Here is a 12634-nt window from a genome sequence, read left to right on the forward strand (position 1 = left end):
GCAATGACGGATCGTTCCGCAACAGCGCAGCATTCGGGCTGCCCTCCGATCCGCAACGTGCATTCAGCTTGGCGTTGATCAACAAGAGATAATCATCCAGCAAAGAGTTCGCGGAGATCCGTCCGCGCTCTCGGTGATCAACTCTCGATTGTCCGCACGATGGAGCCGCTCCACCATCCATGCCCATGCCTCTCCTTTGGCTGATGACACGGCCACGCGAGCAAGCACGAGCACATGCCGTCGAGGCGATCGGCCCACTCCTGATCTGCCCGCCGGCTACTGCCATGCCGTGGCTCAATGTCAGCGTCTTGCGCATAGCCACCGCAACAAGCCCTCGATGTGAACTCTTTTTCCGTGCAGCGTCTTCTCAGAGAGCCGAGCATCGTTGAAGCGTGGCACGTTCATATCTAACCAACCTGACATTCAGGAAGCAAATTGCTGCCGGATGACTTTGATCCGGATTCGACGGTGAGCTACAGCTTGTCCAACTCGAACACGTTCGCAGTTGTGCGGACGTGGGATCGGCAACGAGTCGAGCAAAGCGGAAACCCGACGACGACAGCGGGTCGCGTCCCCGTCCCCGCCTTTGGCCTCTCCCGCGGAACCAACACTTTTGGAGCTCAAGGTGTGAGATCCCTCTATCCCACAAACTTGTTTTAAAAGCCACCCCGATCTGTGGTGTGCCCGATGGCGGGTAGCTGTGTCTGATGTTGTTTTCGCCAACGTGACCTGGTCGCGAAATCGCGTCTCTGCTGCCAAGCTGCGAGGGTCAATTATGTGTGTGTTGCTCTTTCCTGTCTGCAGAAGCGCACATCGTTGTGTGAGGTTTGTGAACCTGCCGTCAGCAATACCATCCTTTGCGTTTTCCTCGCTGGTCTCCATCATCGCAACGTGTCTGCAATACCTAGACCAACGTCGTCAAAGGCTCATCTCCGCCTCCTACCTGGTAGTCTGCTTGGGTAGTCAACGACGATGGATCTTCACTTTGGAACACCAGCTCGACTCGAGCGTCAGATCGCTCAGGATCTGATGGAAACGCAGTCCGAGTTCGATCTTTCCATGCCTGGGGGCGATACCCGCGATATCAGCGCTTCCCTCACAACAACAAGGACCCCGCTGGGTGCAACCAATCGACACAACTCATCCTTCTCGAGGCCGTCAGACACCTCGGACGTGTCGTTCACCTCCCCCGCTAAGCAGACTCACCTCGCTACACCGCACGCCAGTAAGCAGCCCGTGACTTTGGCTGCTGCCATTCAGAATGCGCGACAACACCCCAGCAGCAATGCCGTACAGGACACGCCCGTCAAAGCGATGTCATCCTCGTCGTCGGCCTCCAGCGTGTCCGACTCGCCGCATTCAGTGCAGTTTCCGGATCCATACACCCACATCAGAAGCACCTCGCCGCCGCTCACATCCACCCCACAACGCACGGTTGGTGCAGCATCTACGGTTGGATCAAGGTCGCGCACCGTCATGACCGCTCGTCCACTGCATCCTTCTACCGCCGAGAGCACCGCCACACATCGATACGATGAGACGACAAAGACGTCGACTTCCAGAGCTGCTCATTCCACGCGCTCTGCTTCAGCCTTGCTTGACGACCTCACCGAGTCGTCCATCGCGCCGGAGGATGCATCCGACCCTGAACGCGTATCTGAAGCTCCCTCGCCAGAGTTGCACGAGGCTCAAGTGAATCAGCAGCAGCATCAGCAAGATGGCCGCGACTTTGTGGTCTACGATGCTCCCCCAGCTGCTTCTTCATCACGGAATGCGTCTCCTGCCTTGAGTCAGAGCTCGACTGGCGGTAATGGCGATGGTATTGACTGGAGGCAGCGTCGCGCACAGCGCCGGCAACTGGTTCAGAATGACGAGTCGGCTGTAGATGACGACGAGACCCAGGCTCACACAGAGGCAGATACCCGCACCTTGGCCTCATCGCAGCCCGCTGGCACCGCCGCTACCCGTGCGGAATCGGTAGCAGAGACCGAGTACACCGCCACTGCCTATTCTAGTCCAGCGGCAGCTCGTCTCGCGCGTCAGGTCATCATCGCGAGGTCAACTCCGGAATCGGCAACCAGCACACCGAATCGACCGCTTCAATCCGACCTTGTTACGCCCAAGCATGCTTCTGCTTCCGAAGAGCGCGCCAGAATGAAGCAGTATCTTCTCAACAGCGTGAAAGCAACCGAAAAGACCCGTTCGCGCTCCGGTCGATCTTCCGACGCGCATCTCGAAGCCATCGAGCGTCTCAAAGCGCAAGCACAGCTGCACAGGACCCCAGGCTCCCTCTCCGAAGGTGATGCGAGAACCACGGAGGATGGCTCACCGGCCACATCCACCGACCCGACGCCTCGACGCAGAATGGACCGCCTTGGCAAGGCCAACACATTCGCAGCAGGGCGCACGCCTCTGCCCAAAGGGGGGGTTGCTGAGCTGCTCCGACGCGGCGCCCTCTTTGGTGTCTCGAACTCAAGTGCCGCTTCCAGCCTAGCCGCCGAGAGTCCTCTTCGCGCAGGACCAGAAGCAGTAGAACCCGCCAAAGATGATGACGTAGCCAGCGCTGTCGGCTCGACCACGACGTACTCAGAAGCCTCGTCCAACGACCTCGCTCTCGCTCCGAATGGGTCCAAGCACGGTGCTATGGGTCTGCGAGCCAACACCTCTTTTCCCGGTCTCGGCGCAGCCGACGCTGGTACTGAAGCAAACTCAGTGGCAAGGCCGCGCGTCGATGCAGCCAAGCTCGCACTCTATCAGAGCAAGCTCAATGCGCGGCTCGACGCCGAGAACGAAGAGCTCAAACGCGAGCGTGACCAGCTGCTTCAGAAGCTCGACAGACTGGAGGCTGGCTTATCCAGTGGAGCCTCTTCTGCTGAGCTCGATGCTGTCCATCAACAGTTGCAGGATGAACGTCAGCGGGCCGAGGCTCTCGACAAAGAGGCGCAAGAGCTTGCTGACCTTCTGGACGACAAAGAACGGGAGCTCGTTTCGCTCAAGGCTTCACAAGACGTGCCGCAGACCAACGAGGGACAGGAGCAAGAACTGCGAGACGAGATCAGCGAGCTGCAAAACTTACTCAAGGACAGAGAGGAAGACCTCGAGGAGCTCGAGGCGCGTCTGCAGCGAGAACGAGCTCAAATGGAAGAGCAAGTCCAGCAAGCGAAAGCATTTTCCTTCCAGACCCTCGACAAGATCGAGACCGAGAGAGACCAAGCTCTCGAGCGCGTTCACGCACTGCAGGCCGAGCTTTCGGAGCTGCTGAAATCGGAACCGTCTTCTCGGTCGGTCACACAGGATGGCGAGGCCGGCGCGGCGCTTCGCATGCAAGAGCTGGAAGCTGAAAGAGCGAGCCTAGCAAAGGAGCTGGAGTCGCAAAGCGAAACAGTTCGCAACTTGCAGACCGAGATTGAGTCTCTCCAGGACCAGGGCAGCAGCGATGCCGCTCGTATCCGTGGCTTGGAACGCCGTCTCAACGCAGCCAACGCGCAGCTCTCGAGGGGTGCAAGCTCCGAACCAGCCGACAACAGCCAGGCAATGCAGGTCGAAAGTGTCAAGGACGAACTCCGCGAAGCACAGGCCTACATTGCAGAATTGGAAGCAAGAGCCAACGATCCAAAGTCGTCGACGTCATCTTCGGTGCAAGACGAGAGAATTCGGTTCCTCGAGCGACAAAAAGCCGAGCTGGAAGACCGAGTCCAACAGTACCGCGAGATGATCAGCAAGGGCGTTGGCACCAACCTCGCCAACTTGTCCAAGAACGATGACAGGGGCGATGCTGCATCCATCTCGCCAGTGACGCCCGGAAGGACGCCACACGGGTCCTCGCCGCTGCCAAAATCGGTCATGAGCCTGCGAAACATCTCTGCTGTCAAGACGCCTCGCTCTCCAGGCCCGCTCAGTGAAGCCTCTTGGCTGTACAACGAGTCGAGTCTCGGCGCGGCCAATGTCGTCGACAGGATCGCGTATCTCGAAGGAGCGCTTGATGAGGCCAACGCCTCGATCGATGCAAAGCTGCAGCAGCTCGACGAGGCGGGTGTTGCGCACCTCACCCTAGCCGAACGACTCCAACAGGCCCACGAGCGCATCGCCGAGCTCGAAGCGGAGATCGAACGGCTTCGCATGCTCGGCGGACTCAGCGGAGACACGTCCACCGCAAGCCCCAACAAGAGCGTCAGCCAGCGACAAAAAGTCTTTGCCGATGTACACGCTCAGCTCGAGGCGCTCAAGAGCCGGTGGGCCGCCGACAATGATAAGCTGCAGCAACGCGAAAGGGAGCTCGAGCGTCGGGAGCGAGAGCTGCAGGACCGCAGCACGGAGAAGCGCCAATACCAGGAAGTATTGGCCGAGCTCGATCGCTTCAAGGAAGCCGCCTCCTCGCTGCAGCAAGACTTGCAGCGCGAGCGAGCTCAGCAACGCAGCAAGCTCGCCGAGACGCGCGCCGCTAGCCAGCAGAAGGACTCGATCGAGGGCAGCCTGTCGCGCACTCAAGCCGAGCTCGACGCGGTCAAGCGCAAGCTGGAGCAGAAGATGGGCGGACTTGAAGCCCTTGGTCGCCAGTACATGGAGAGGGCGGTGCAGCCCGAGGGCTCGCTCGCTCGCCGCGAAAAGGCACAGCTCGACAGCCAAGCCGAGCAGCTGGCCGATCGCTTCCATGCGGCTCAGTCCGAGGTCGAAATGCTCAAGGCCGAGCGCAACGACCTTCTCACGCAACGTGCTGACCTGCACAAGAAATTTGCTACGGCCAACGAGAACTACGAACAGGTGCTTGCCGACCTGGCTGCCTCGCGAACGGCGTTGGCCGAGCACCAGGCGCAGCTGGACGAGCAGATCGAGCAGATGGAGGCAGCGCACGCAGCCTTGCGCTCCAAGAAGGTGGCCTACGAGAAGATCGCCGGCGATCGTGACCGTCTCCGAGCCGAGCGCGACTTGATCGTCCACGATGTGGGCATGTTCGAGCAGGAGCTGCGCAAGCTGCGTCGCGAGGCAGACCGACAGGGTGCCGATTTGGAAGCGCTGCGAGCCGAGCGCGAACAAGCCCGACGTCAGCTGGCCTCCGACGGCGACGCCAAGGACCGAGAGCGTGCCGAGTTCATGATTCAGGTCAGGACGTTGGTCGACCAGCTCAAGTCCAAGACGCAAGAGGTGGACAGGATCAAGACCAAGCTCGACGATCTCGAGCGATCTCGAACCATGGCACCGCCGCCCTACGTGGAGGAGCACTCGCTCGTCGCAGCACGCAAGATGCACGAAGCCGAATGCAAGGGCCTCATCCTTCAGATCAAGTACCTCAAGCTCAAGCTCAACCGCCAGATGGACCTCCGAGCCGACTTGACCCACCAGAAGCAGTACATCAGCCTGCTTCTGCAAGGCTTCGCTCGCTCAGACAAGGAGCTCGGTAGACTCATCTTCGACCTCAACCTTCAGCATCACTCCCGAGACACGCGGAAGAGGTCGGACGAGGTGAAGCGCAGATGGGCCAAGGCTCTCAACGCGGCGAGCGCGGTGGCAAGAATGCGCCTGTTAGCGGGCAAGGCAAGGCAGGTCAAGGAGATCAAGCAGAGTCTGCAGAAGGCTCATGAGGAGGTTCAGTCGCGGAGAAATGTCGTACCGGCACCGAACACCATCGGGTTGAAGGCTGGATTGGCAGCTGGCGGCAGAAGATGAGGTCAAGGGCAACGTGGATTGATCAGAACAGCAATTTTTGTGCAACGATTCTAAGATTCAATGGAACACTTCCTTTGTCCACCCGCTCCAAGATGCATTCCGCAGATCGGCGTGAAAGAATCACATCACTCCTGACCTGAGGGAGGTGCTGGTGGCCATCCAACAAAGGCGCTGACTGGATGAGGTGCGGTCTTCTCCGCTGGTTGGTTGATGGGCAGATCAGAAATCCATCCCTTGTCTCGGTCGAGGTCATCTTCGAACTCGTCCTCCTCCTCGTTGCTTGCCGTCGACTCTCCCAGCCCTTCGCCGCCGAGTAGCTCTGCACCGGCGACACCGGCGATCAGATCCAGGCCGCTCGTCAATTCCTTCTCCGAACTGGCTGCTGCGGTACCGTGCGTGCCCGCTCGATCTGAGCCGCCGTGTTGATGCGAGGAAGCATCGTGTGCCGCCGACGATCCGCCCTTGTGATGTCTCCGCTTGAGACTGAGATCGAGTCGTTTGAAAGCGGACTGCATGATCTGTAGCTGTCGATGCGACGCTGTGAAGCGAGTGGAGAGCTGTCGGAGCAGATCATAGGCCAGAACAAGAAGCTCTTGCGCTTCCTTGATGATGGCACTTGAGTTGGGATCTTGGGATGTGTCCATGAGTCGCGAGCTGATGTAGATCGCGGGAATAAGACCACGGCCTGTCTGACTGAGCTGGTAGGACATGACCGAGCCGAAGTCAGTGTAGTCGCCACGCTGGATCATTTTGCGCTGTGAGAGCAGCAGTTCGCGACACCATTTGACCATCTCGTCGCGATAATCAATTCTAGGCGGCTGGCGCGACAGATGGCAGTTGGCCGCGGCGGCGAAGAGGTGTCTATAGATGAAAATCTTGATGAAGGCAGCTGTGGTACGAAGTCTCTCAACGTGTGCTTGATACATCGGGTCGTCCTCGTGTGCGGACGTGGGCGTGGGAGTATCGGCAAAGCGGAAGTCGTCCACAAGCTCGAGCTCCTCATCAAAGCCGATGGCTTCATGATCGGCCATGCAGCTGTCATCGTGATTCTCGGATTGCCTAGGTCGCTTAGGCTTCTTGCGCATGACTCGCTCTAGAGCAGCCGAAGCACTGCATGCGGGCAGATTGATCTTGTCGATGACACGTTCGAGGACGCAGAACAAGCGAACAGCAGCTCGATGCCATGGTCTCATCGTGCAAGCGCGATCGAAAGAGGTTGCAGCGGGCAATCTTTCAGTGTACTCGTCCGAGTCGACGTCGAGTTCGGGAACATCCATGTCAGAGAGACGGAGCATGACCGGACGTCCGTAGGCAGCCGAGATCTTGTCGCCACAGTAGACAGCCCAGACCGTGCGGCGCCGAGCTTCGATTTCGGAAGGTGTGAAGGCGTCCGTATAGGTTTCGGCGGATCGATGGAGGCCGACGTCGAAGCATTTTGAGACGCAGCCATTCATAAGGTAATGAGCTCTGGTGACTCCAAATGGACCGGAGGCGCCGAAGCAGTAGTGAGACAAGTAGAACAGAGCTTGAATGTGGTTGAGGCTGGCCCAGTCCGTGTTTCTTGGAGCCAGTCTGCGGATATCGAGGTAGAGCTCGAAGAAGCCAAAGTCTCGGCCCCATTCGGCTGCGAGACCGCCTTTGACGCTGCCCGCCTCCTGACGAGCAGCTACGGCACAGCAAGCAATGACAAGGCAGACGAAGGTGGGATTCTGTCTTTCATTTTCGGCCTTGAGGGTGGCAAGGAACTCGGAGAGAATGAAAGTTGGCCAGAGCACGTAGGTGGTGGACAAGAAAGTGTGAAGGAGAGAGCGTCGATGTTGCTGCGGGATTTTGGACCCCATGAAGGCCCAGAGGTCTTCGGGTGGTGGTCCTGCCTCCAGATAGGTTTTGGCAGGTTTGTTTTGGTTGGACGTGAGAAGGCCGTTGTCGTCCTTTTTGGTTGTGCTGGAGGCGAGGGTGGAGCTGAGAGAGCGGCCACGACGTACATCACTCAATCCTGAAGCAGCATTTGCCGGAGATGTCTCGGCGGAGGAGCTGCTGGCGACGGAAAGGGTGGGCTTGGTGGGGATCTGCATCGATGGAAACCGTTCCGGTGTCGGACCGGCGGCCGCGTCGAACGTGAAAGGGACATTGAGCGACGGAGCGCCGCCCAACGACCAGTCGGCAGCGAGGGAATCCGGGAATGCTCCTGTTGGTGCGCCAAGACCCGTGCTGATATGACTGCCGTGAGAATGAGGGGAGAAACTCTCGTTTTCGAGCGCAAACATTTGCATGTTGACGCCATCCTGATTCTCCCCTTCGAGCACTTGCCACAGCGCATCGAGGAATTGCTCGTTGGCTAATTTATGATACTCGTGAAGGTAGGAGAGCGTGCCGAGTCCCGAAGACAGAGAGAGAGCTTTGAGGTGACCGAACTCGTTGCGGTAGATGGAGTCATAAGGATAGGCGAGGTACCTGTGACGTGTCGGATCGGGCTTCGGAGGCCAAGCGACGGTATGACTGGATCTTTCGTACGGCGTGTTGGGCCACGGGATGGCCGAGCCGGATCGTTCAGCCCTGCCGTCTCGATCGACTGATCGGCTGGTGCGACCCTGATGCGAATCGAAGCTATCCCTTGCAGCACCGCCCTGCGCTCGGAATTGATAGTCTGCAGATGGCCAAGTGTCCGCGAGCTCGTTCGGGAGGGTCGACGAAGATGAGGCAGCAGGGTGAGCAAAGGCAGGCTGGTCGTACGGATCCTCCCCGGGGCGCCAGTCTCGGCAGACCAGGCCCAGACTGGTGCAGTTCTTGCAGGGTCGAAGGTCACCGCATTTGATCTTGCGAGCTTTGCAGCGGTTGCATGCTTGACGCACTCGAGTGCGCTTTTGGCTCCGGTCGTCTTGGGCTCGCGCCAATTGGTCTTCTTCCGTGTTGATGCGATCCCTTTTGCTCGAACCTGAGGGAGAGGAACTCGAGCCTGGGGCAACGGGGGTGGATGATGATCCTGGCGACATTGTGAACTCAAGTATGAGAGCTTGAGAAGGTGATGGGGGTGCTTGAGTCGATGGCGCTGCCGTCCGATGTGATGGCTGCTAGGTGTCGCAATTGCGAAGCATGCTTTCCAGAGGAGGTTGTATCGAAAGGGTCCAAGTCGATCCGTACTGCGCGTGTAGGGGATTTTGTGGGAAGCAAACTCTGCGTTGGCGATGATGTGTCGTTGATGGAAGTTGGAAGCAAAGCAGAGTGCGGATTCAATCGTAGCCCACAGTAGATTGTCGCAGGGGTCGGTTCGGGTGGGACGGCGGGGCAGAAAGGAGGAGGTGGAGGAAAGGCGGAGTCGCGAGACACGAGAGGGTCTGACAACGCTGACAACGCTGGGACGCGGAGAAGACCGCGAAAGAGAGTGTGTGCAACCGAGGCTCGTTCCTGTTCCGCAGGCTTCACAGCGGGGGGGAAGAATCCGGAAAAAGTCACGAGCAATTTCAGATTCGTTTGCGGTCCGTTTGTTTTCTGCCTTGCATCACATTGACCTTCCTGTTCGTCACACTTTCACAACCCATTCACCATCGATGCTGCTACTACAGCTGAGCAGCGCGACAGAGGCATGTCAATAGGTCGCGTCGTCAAGGTCAAGCGTCGGAAAGAATCGTGCCGACCCCACCAAAGTGTGTGTGTGCTGATCGTCATCGTTTGGGTCAAGGGTAGGGCATGGATTTCCAAGCCTCGGATAGGCGGCAGCGGAGTTTGATTAGATCAAAGCTCAAACAAACGACACTCAAAGTGGCCGGTCGCCCATCAAATGACAATGGCTCCCCTGCATGCTGGCCGGTGAAGCGCTAAGCGAATTGACCGTTGACCATGCGCCTTCGCGGCTGATTCCGAAACAGGATGCTGCTCACCATCTTCGTCCCTCCTGCAACGGTGACCCTGCCTCTTGCTGTCATGCGTGATCTCGAGTCGACGGAGGTCTCGCTTTGCATCACATACACTCTCCGAAGAGCATCAATTCAATCTCGGCTGCAGCTGACGTCCCTTACTGTATTCTTCCCCGCCAAACGATCATGGCAGCCATCCGTTACCTTCCGTGACGACGCCCGAGTGGCTCCGAACGTCATCGTGATCGTATCATTCCATCTTCCTCGTCTTGGCGTCGACTCTCTCGACAACGTGTACAGACGTAACGCCCACCTTGACGTCGCCTGTTGAGCTAAATCGAGCAAGTTTGCGACATGCTTCCAGCCTTGAGCTCCACGCAAGACATGCCTGGTCCTGATCCTCGTCGACACTTGGCTCTCAGTCAGCAACGCAGCGGCATTCTTCCACTCGATCGTCGACCATCAGCATGGAACCGTGCCAACACAATCGATATGATCTTCCAGTTCCTGTTTTCTCATTGAGAGGCTCGCAATCATTTCGGCTGGCGGGGTCACAATCAGGGTCCAAGTGCGGAAACATCCGGACGTTCCTGAGCTGCCTTTCCAATCCTTTCCGCGACCTTGGCTCCCCCACGCGGACCTTGGGACGCGGATGTCTCCGCAAGTCTTCCAAAAAGCAGTCCCGTAAGGAGGACCAAGACCATGCCTCATGTACAATCGACCTTCCCTTACCGCTCTTCAATTGGACCTTGTACCTTGGCACAGTCATGCATGTGGCTTCGACGTGCTCATTTGCCGCTGCCAAACGTCACTTGAACTCCTTGGAGATGAAGTCATCCACCCAAGACGCGAAACTATCGTGCACCTCATCCGCTGGCTTCTCGCCGCGGCTGTCGTCGCCGTCTCTGAATTTTCCGGTGCGGACTGCTTGTGCAAAACAGAAGAACGATGAATGGTCAGGGACATAGAACTCAGCGAAGGGATCCATGGACTCGTGATGGACTCACCCAAGATCCGACGAAGCCCAAGCTGCCAAGTGCCTTGACCCAGGTCGGCGTCAAGATCATCTCCGATCTGATTGCGTCCGAGTCATGGCAGCCACGTCAAATACAGCAAGGCTACGTCAGCTCGTTGACTCGCACTATATCGTATCGCCTCGCGTGCCTCCTTGACTTACGATGATGTTGTGGAAGTCGCTCATGCGTTCATTGGCTGAGATCATGCCTGCAATGCACTCCTCCAAGAATGCTGGGCTCGGTTTGCCGCATACCACAGTTGAGCTACTCGTCCGATGCGAAGCAGCTTCAAGGGCAGCCACGAACGCACCAGGCCCCAGAGATAGCGCAGCGCCCTCGCTTGGACGATGATAGAGCGCTGAAGACAGAAGACAGATTGCAATATTGTCAGCCTCGGTGCCTTCCTCGCACCATCGCTCTTCAGATCGGATCCAATACTTACCGCGATGTGTGGCAATCAATGATACTTGCTCGGGTGCACCGTACTCCCCGGACAGCAAGCGAAAGGCCTCGTCGAGCCACCTCTGTGTCATGAGCTCTGGGCACAGACCGATGACGACAGCGTCGCACGACCGCAACCGAGATCGGTCCTCGGGGCTGAGTGTACCTAGATTCAGCTCTGGTTGCGCAAAGAAGCATGCTCTTGCAAGGTCTTCGTCGTCCTGAAAGACACTTTGAGCGGACGATGACAGCAGGAGCAGAGGCCGTAGCTTTCGACTCGACACATATCGCCGGGCGGCATCGAGACTGGTGAAAACGTCGTGGGCCGATACCAGATCCGCGCTCAAACCGACTCGACGCAGACGCGCCAGAAGCGACTCTGACGATTCCTTGCTCGTGTTGCTGCAGAAGCGGATGTTGAGACGACCTTGCTGCGTTTGCTGAGCAGCTCGAAGCTTCTTTACTGCTTCGATGGCTCCTTGAGTGGGCTTATCCCCAATGTGACACGTTCCGTTGAGGTCGATCAACAGATTGTACTTGGTTGGCTTCATGCTTGCGAGCGAGCCGACTTGACGGGAGTTGAAGCCGCCTCTTGAAGTATAAAGCCAGCCGCGACCGACCGCTGCCATACCAAGGCTGCAATTTGGCACGGTAGCTCCCTGACAATGCTGTGCCGATGATCCTGGACTTACGTGGACGACGATGCCTCGTGTGCTGGCGACGAAGCAAGATGCAGGGTGCGACCGCAGGGTCGGGTTTGTGTGAAAGCGGTCCGTGTTACGCTGCATGCATGTGGAGAATTTCCGAATAAGGGTCGCGTCGCAGTCAGTCGTGAGTGTTGTTCTCGATGAGCTACGCTCGGGAAGAGAACCAGGTGCTCTTGAGTAATGAGGGTGCATGTTTGAATCCATCATCTGTCGTTGGTAGCTCGGAAACGTTGGTAGAGGTCCTTCATCTTGGCCTCGCTGGATTCCGAGAAGGTCTCGGGCAGCTCTCCCACGAGCCTCGCCGGGCTTCCTCCAAAGATCGAAAAGGATGGAATCACAGTGTTGGGCGCCACGACGCTGCCGTCCAAGATACGTGCGCAATCCTTGATGATGACGAAGCGTCCGACCAGGCAATTGGCTCCAATCTCGACGTGCGATCCGATGGTAGCTGCCTCAAGGACCGTGTTGGCACCGATCGATACGTGGTCGCCCATCTTCATTGGGTAGTAGGAAAAGATGCTGCGAACGGGAACATTGTTAGTTCGAGGGCCAGCATCTCTTGCGGAAAGAAGGGCCACCGTGGTCTCCAGGCTCCTTCTGAAGCCCGTGCTTCTCACGCACTCACCCTTTGTAGGTCTTGTAAGGAGGCCGTATTACGCTCGACTCGGCTAGCAGGCAATATCTTCCGATGTAGATTGCCACCGACTGCGTCGGCTGAGCTTGGCCACCAGCGGCGCCTGTTGAGCTTGATGATGCTGTGATTCGCTTCAGATCGCCTCGGATGATGGCGCCATGTTGTATGATGCACTTTCCACCTAGAATAATATTTTGGGAGCCTAGAATGGTCGCTTTCCTTGACACTTTGTTGCCTGTCATCGCAGTCTGGATGTATTCGTTGGGATGGTAGGTCGCCACATGACTGATGGTGGATGGCATGGCGGGCCACGATCAA

General features: G+C 57.8%; 5 protein-coding genes across 5 annotated transcripts; 1 reads left to right on the top strand and 4 right to left on the bottom strand.

Moving 5' to 3' along the window:
• Positions 1 to 972: 972 nt before the first annotated feature.
• On the top strand, positions 973 to 5664 carry PSEUBRA_004803 (uncharacterized protein; the record flags this gene model as incomplete). Its single annotated transcript, XM_016438290.2, has 1 exon — positions 973 to 5664. One exon carries the CDS (start codon positions 973 to 975, stop codon positions 5662 to 5664), a length of 4692 nt encoding a protein of 1563 aa, XP_016290769.2.
• A 125-nt stretch (positions 5665 to 5789) lies between these two features.
• PSEUBRA_004804 (uncharacterized protein) lies at positions 5790 to 8657 on the bottom strand (the record flags this gene model as incomplete). Its single annotated transcript, XM_016438293.1, has 1 exon — positions 5790 to 8657. One exon carries the CDS (start codon positions 8655 to 8657, stop codon positions 5790 to 5792), a length of 2868 nt encoding a protein of 955 aa, XP_016290770.1.
• Positions 8658 to 10326: 1669 nt separating this feature from the next.
• PSEUBRA_004805 (HAD-superfamily hydrolase, subfamily IIA) lies at positions 10327 to 11526 on the bottom strand (the record flags this gene model as incomplete). Its single annotated transcript, XM_059465373.1, has 4 exons — positions 10327 to 10442; positions 10526 to 10592; positions 10696 to 10892; positions 10977 to 11526. The coding sequence occupies 4 exons, from the start codon at positions 11524 to 11526 to the stop codon at positions 10327 to 10329; spliced, it is 930 nt and encodes a 309-aa protein (XP_059321566.1).
• A 359-nt stretch (positions 11527 to 11885) lies between these two features.
• On the bottom strand, positions 11886 to 12182 carry PSEUBRA_004806 (Bacterial transferase hexapeptide repeat; the record flags this gene model as incomplete). The annotated part of the gene is made up of 1 exon (XM_059465374.1): positions 11886 to 12182. The coding sequence occupies one exon, from the start codon at positions 12180 to 12182 to the stop codon at positions 11886 to 11888; it is 297 nt and encodes a 98-aa protein (XP_059321567.1).
• Positions 12183 to 12307: 125 nt separating this feature from the next.
• Positions 12308 to 12618, bottom strand: PSEUBRA_004807 (Trimeric LpxA-like protein; the record flags this gene model as incomplete). Its single annotated transcript, XM_059465375.1, has 1 exon — positions 12308 to 12618. A coding segment is annotated over one exon (311 nt), but the record flags the coding sequence as incomplete, so codon positions are not given.
• Positions 12619 to 12634: the final 16 nt, after the last annotated feature.

This window comes from Kalmanozyma brasiliensis (assembly GCF_000497045.1).
Source record: "Kalmanozyma brasiliensis GHG001 unplaced genomic scaffold PSEUBRA_SCAF4, whole genome shotgun sequence".
NCBI classification, from domain to species: Eukaryota; Fungi; Basidiomycota; class Ustilaginomycetes; order Ustilaginales; genus Kalmanozyma; species Kalmanozyma brasiliensis.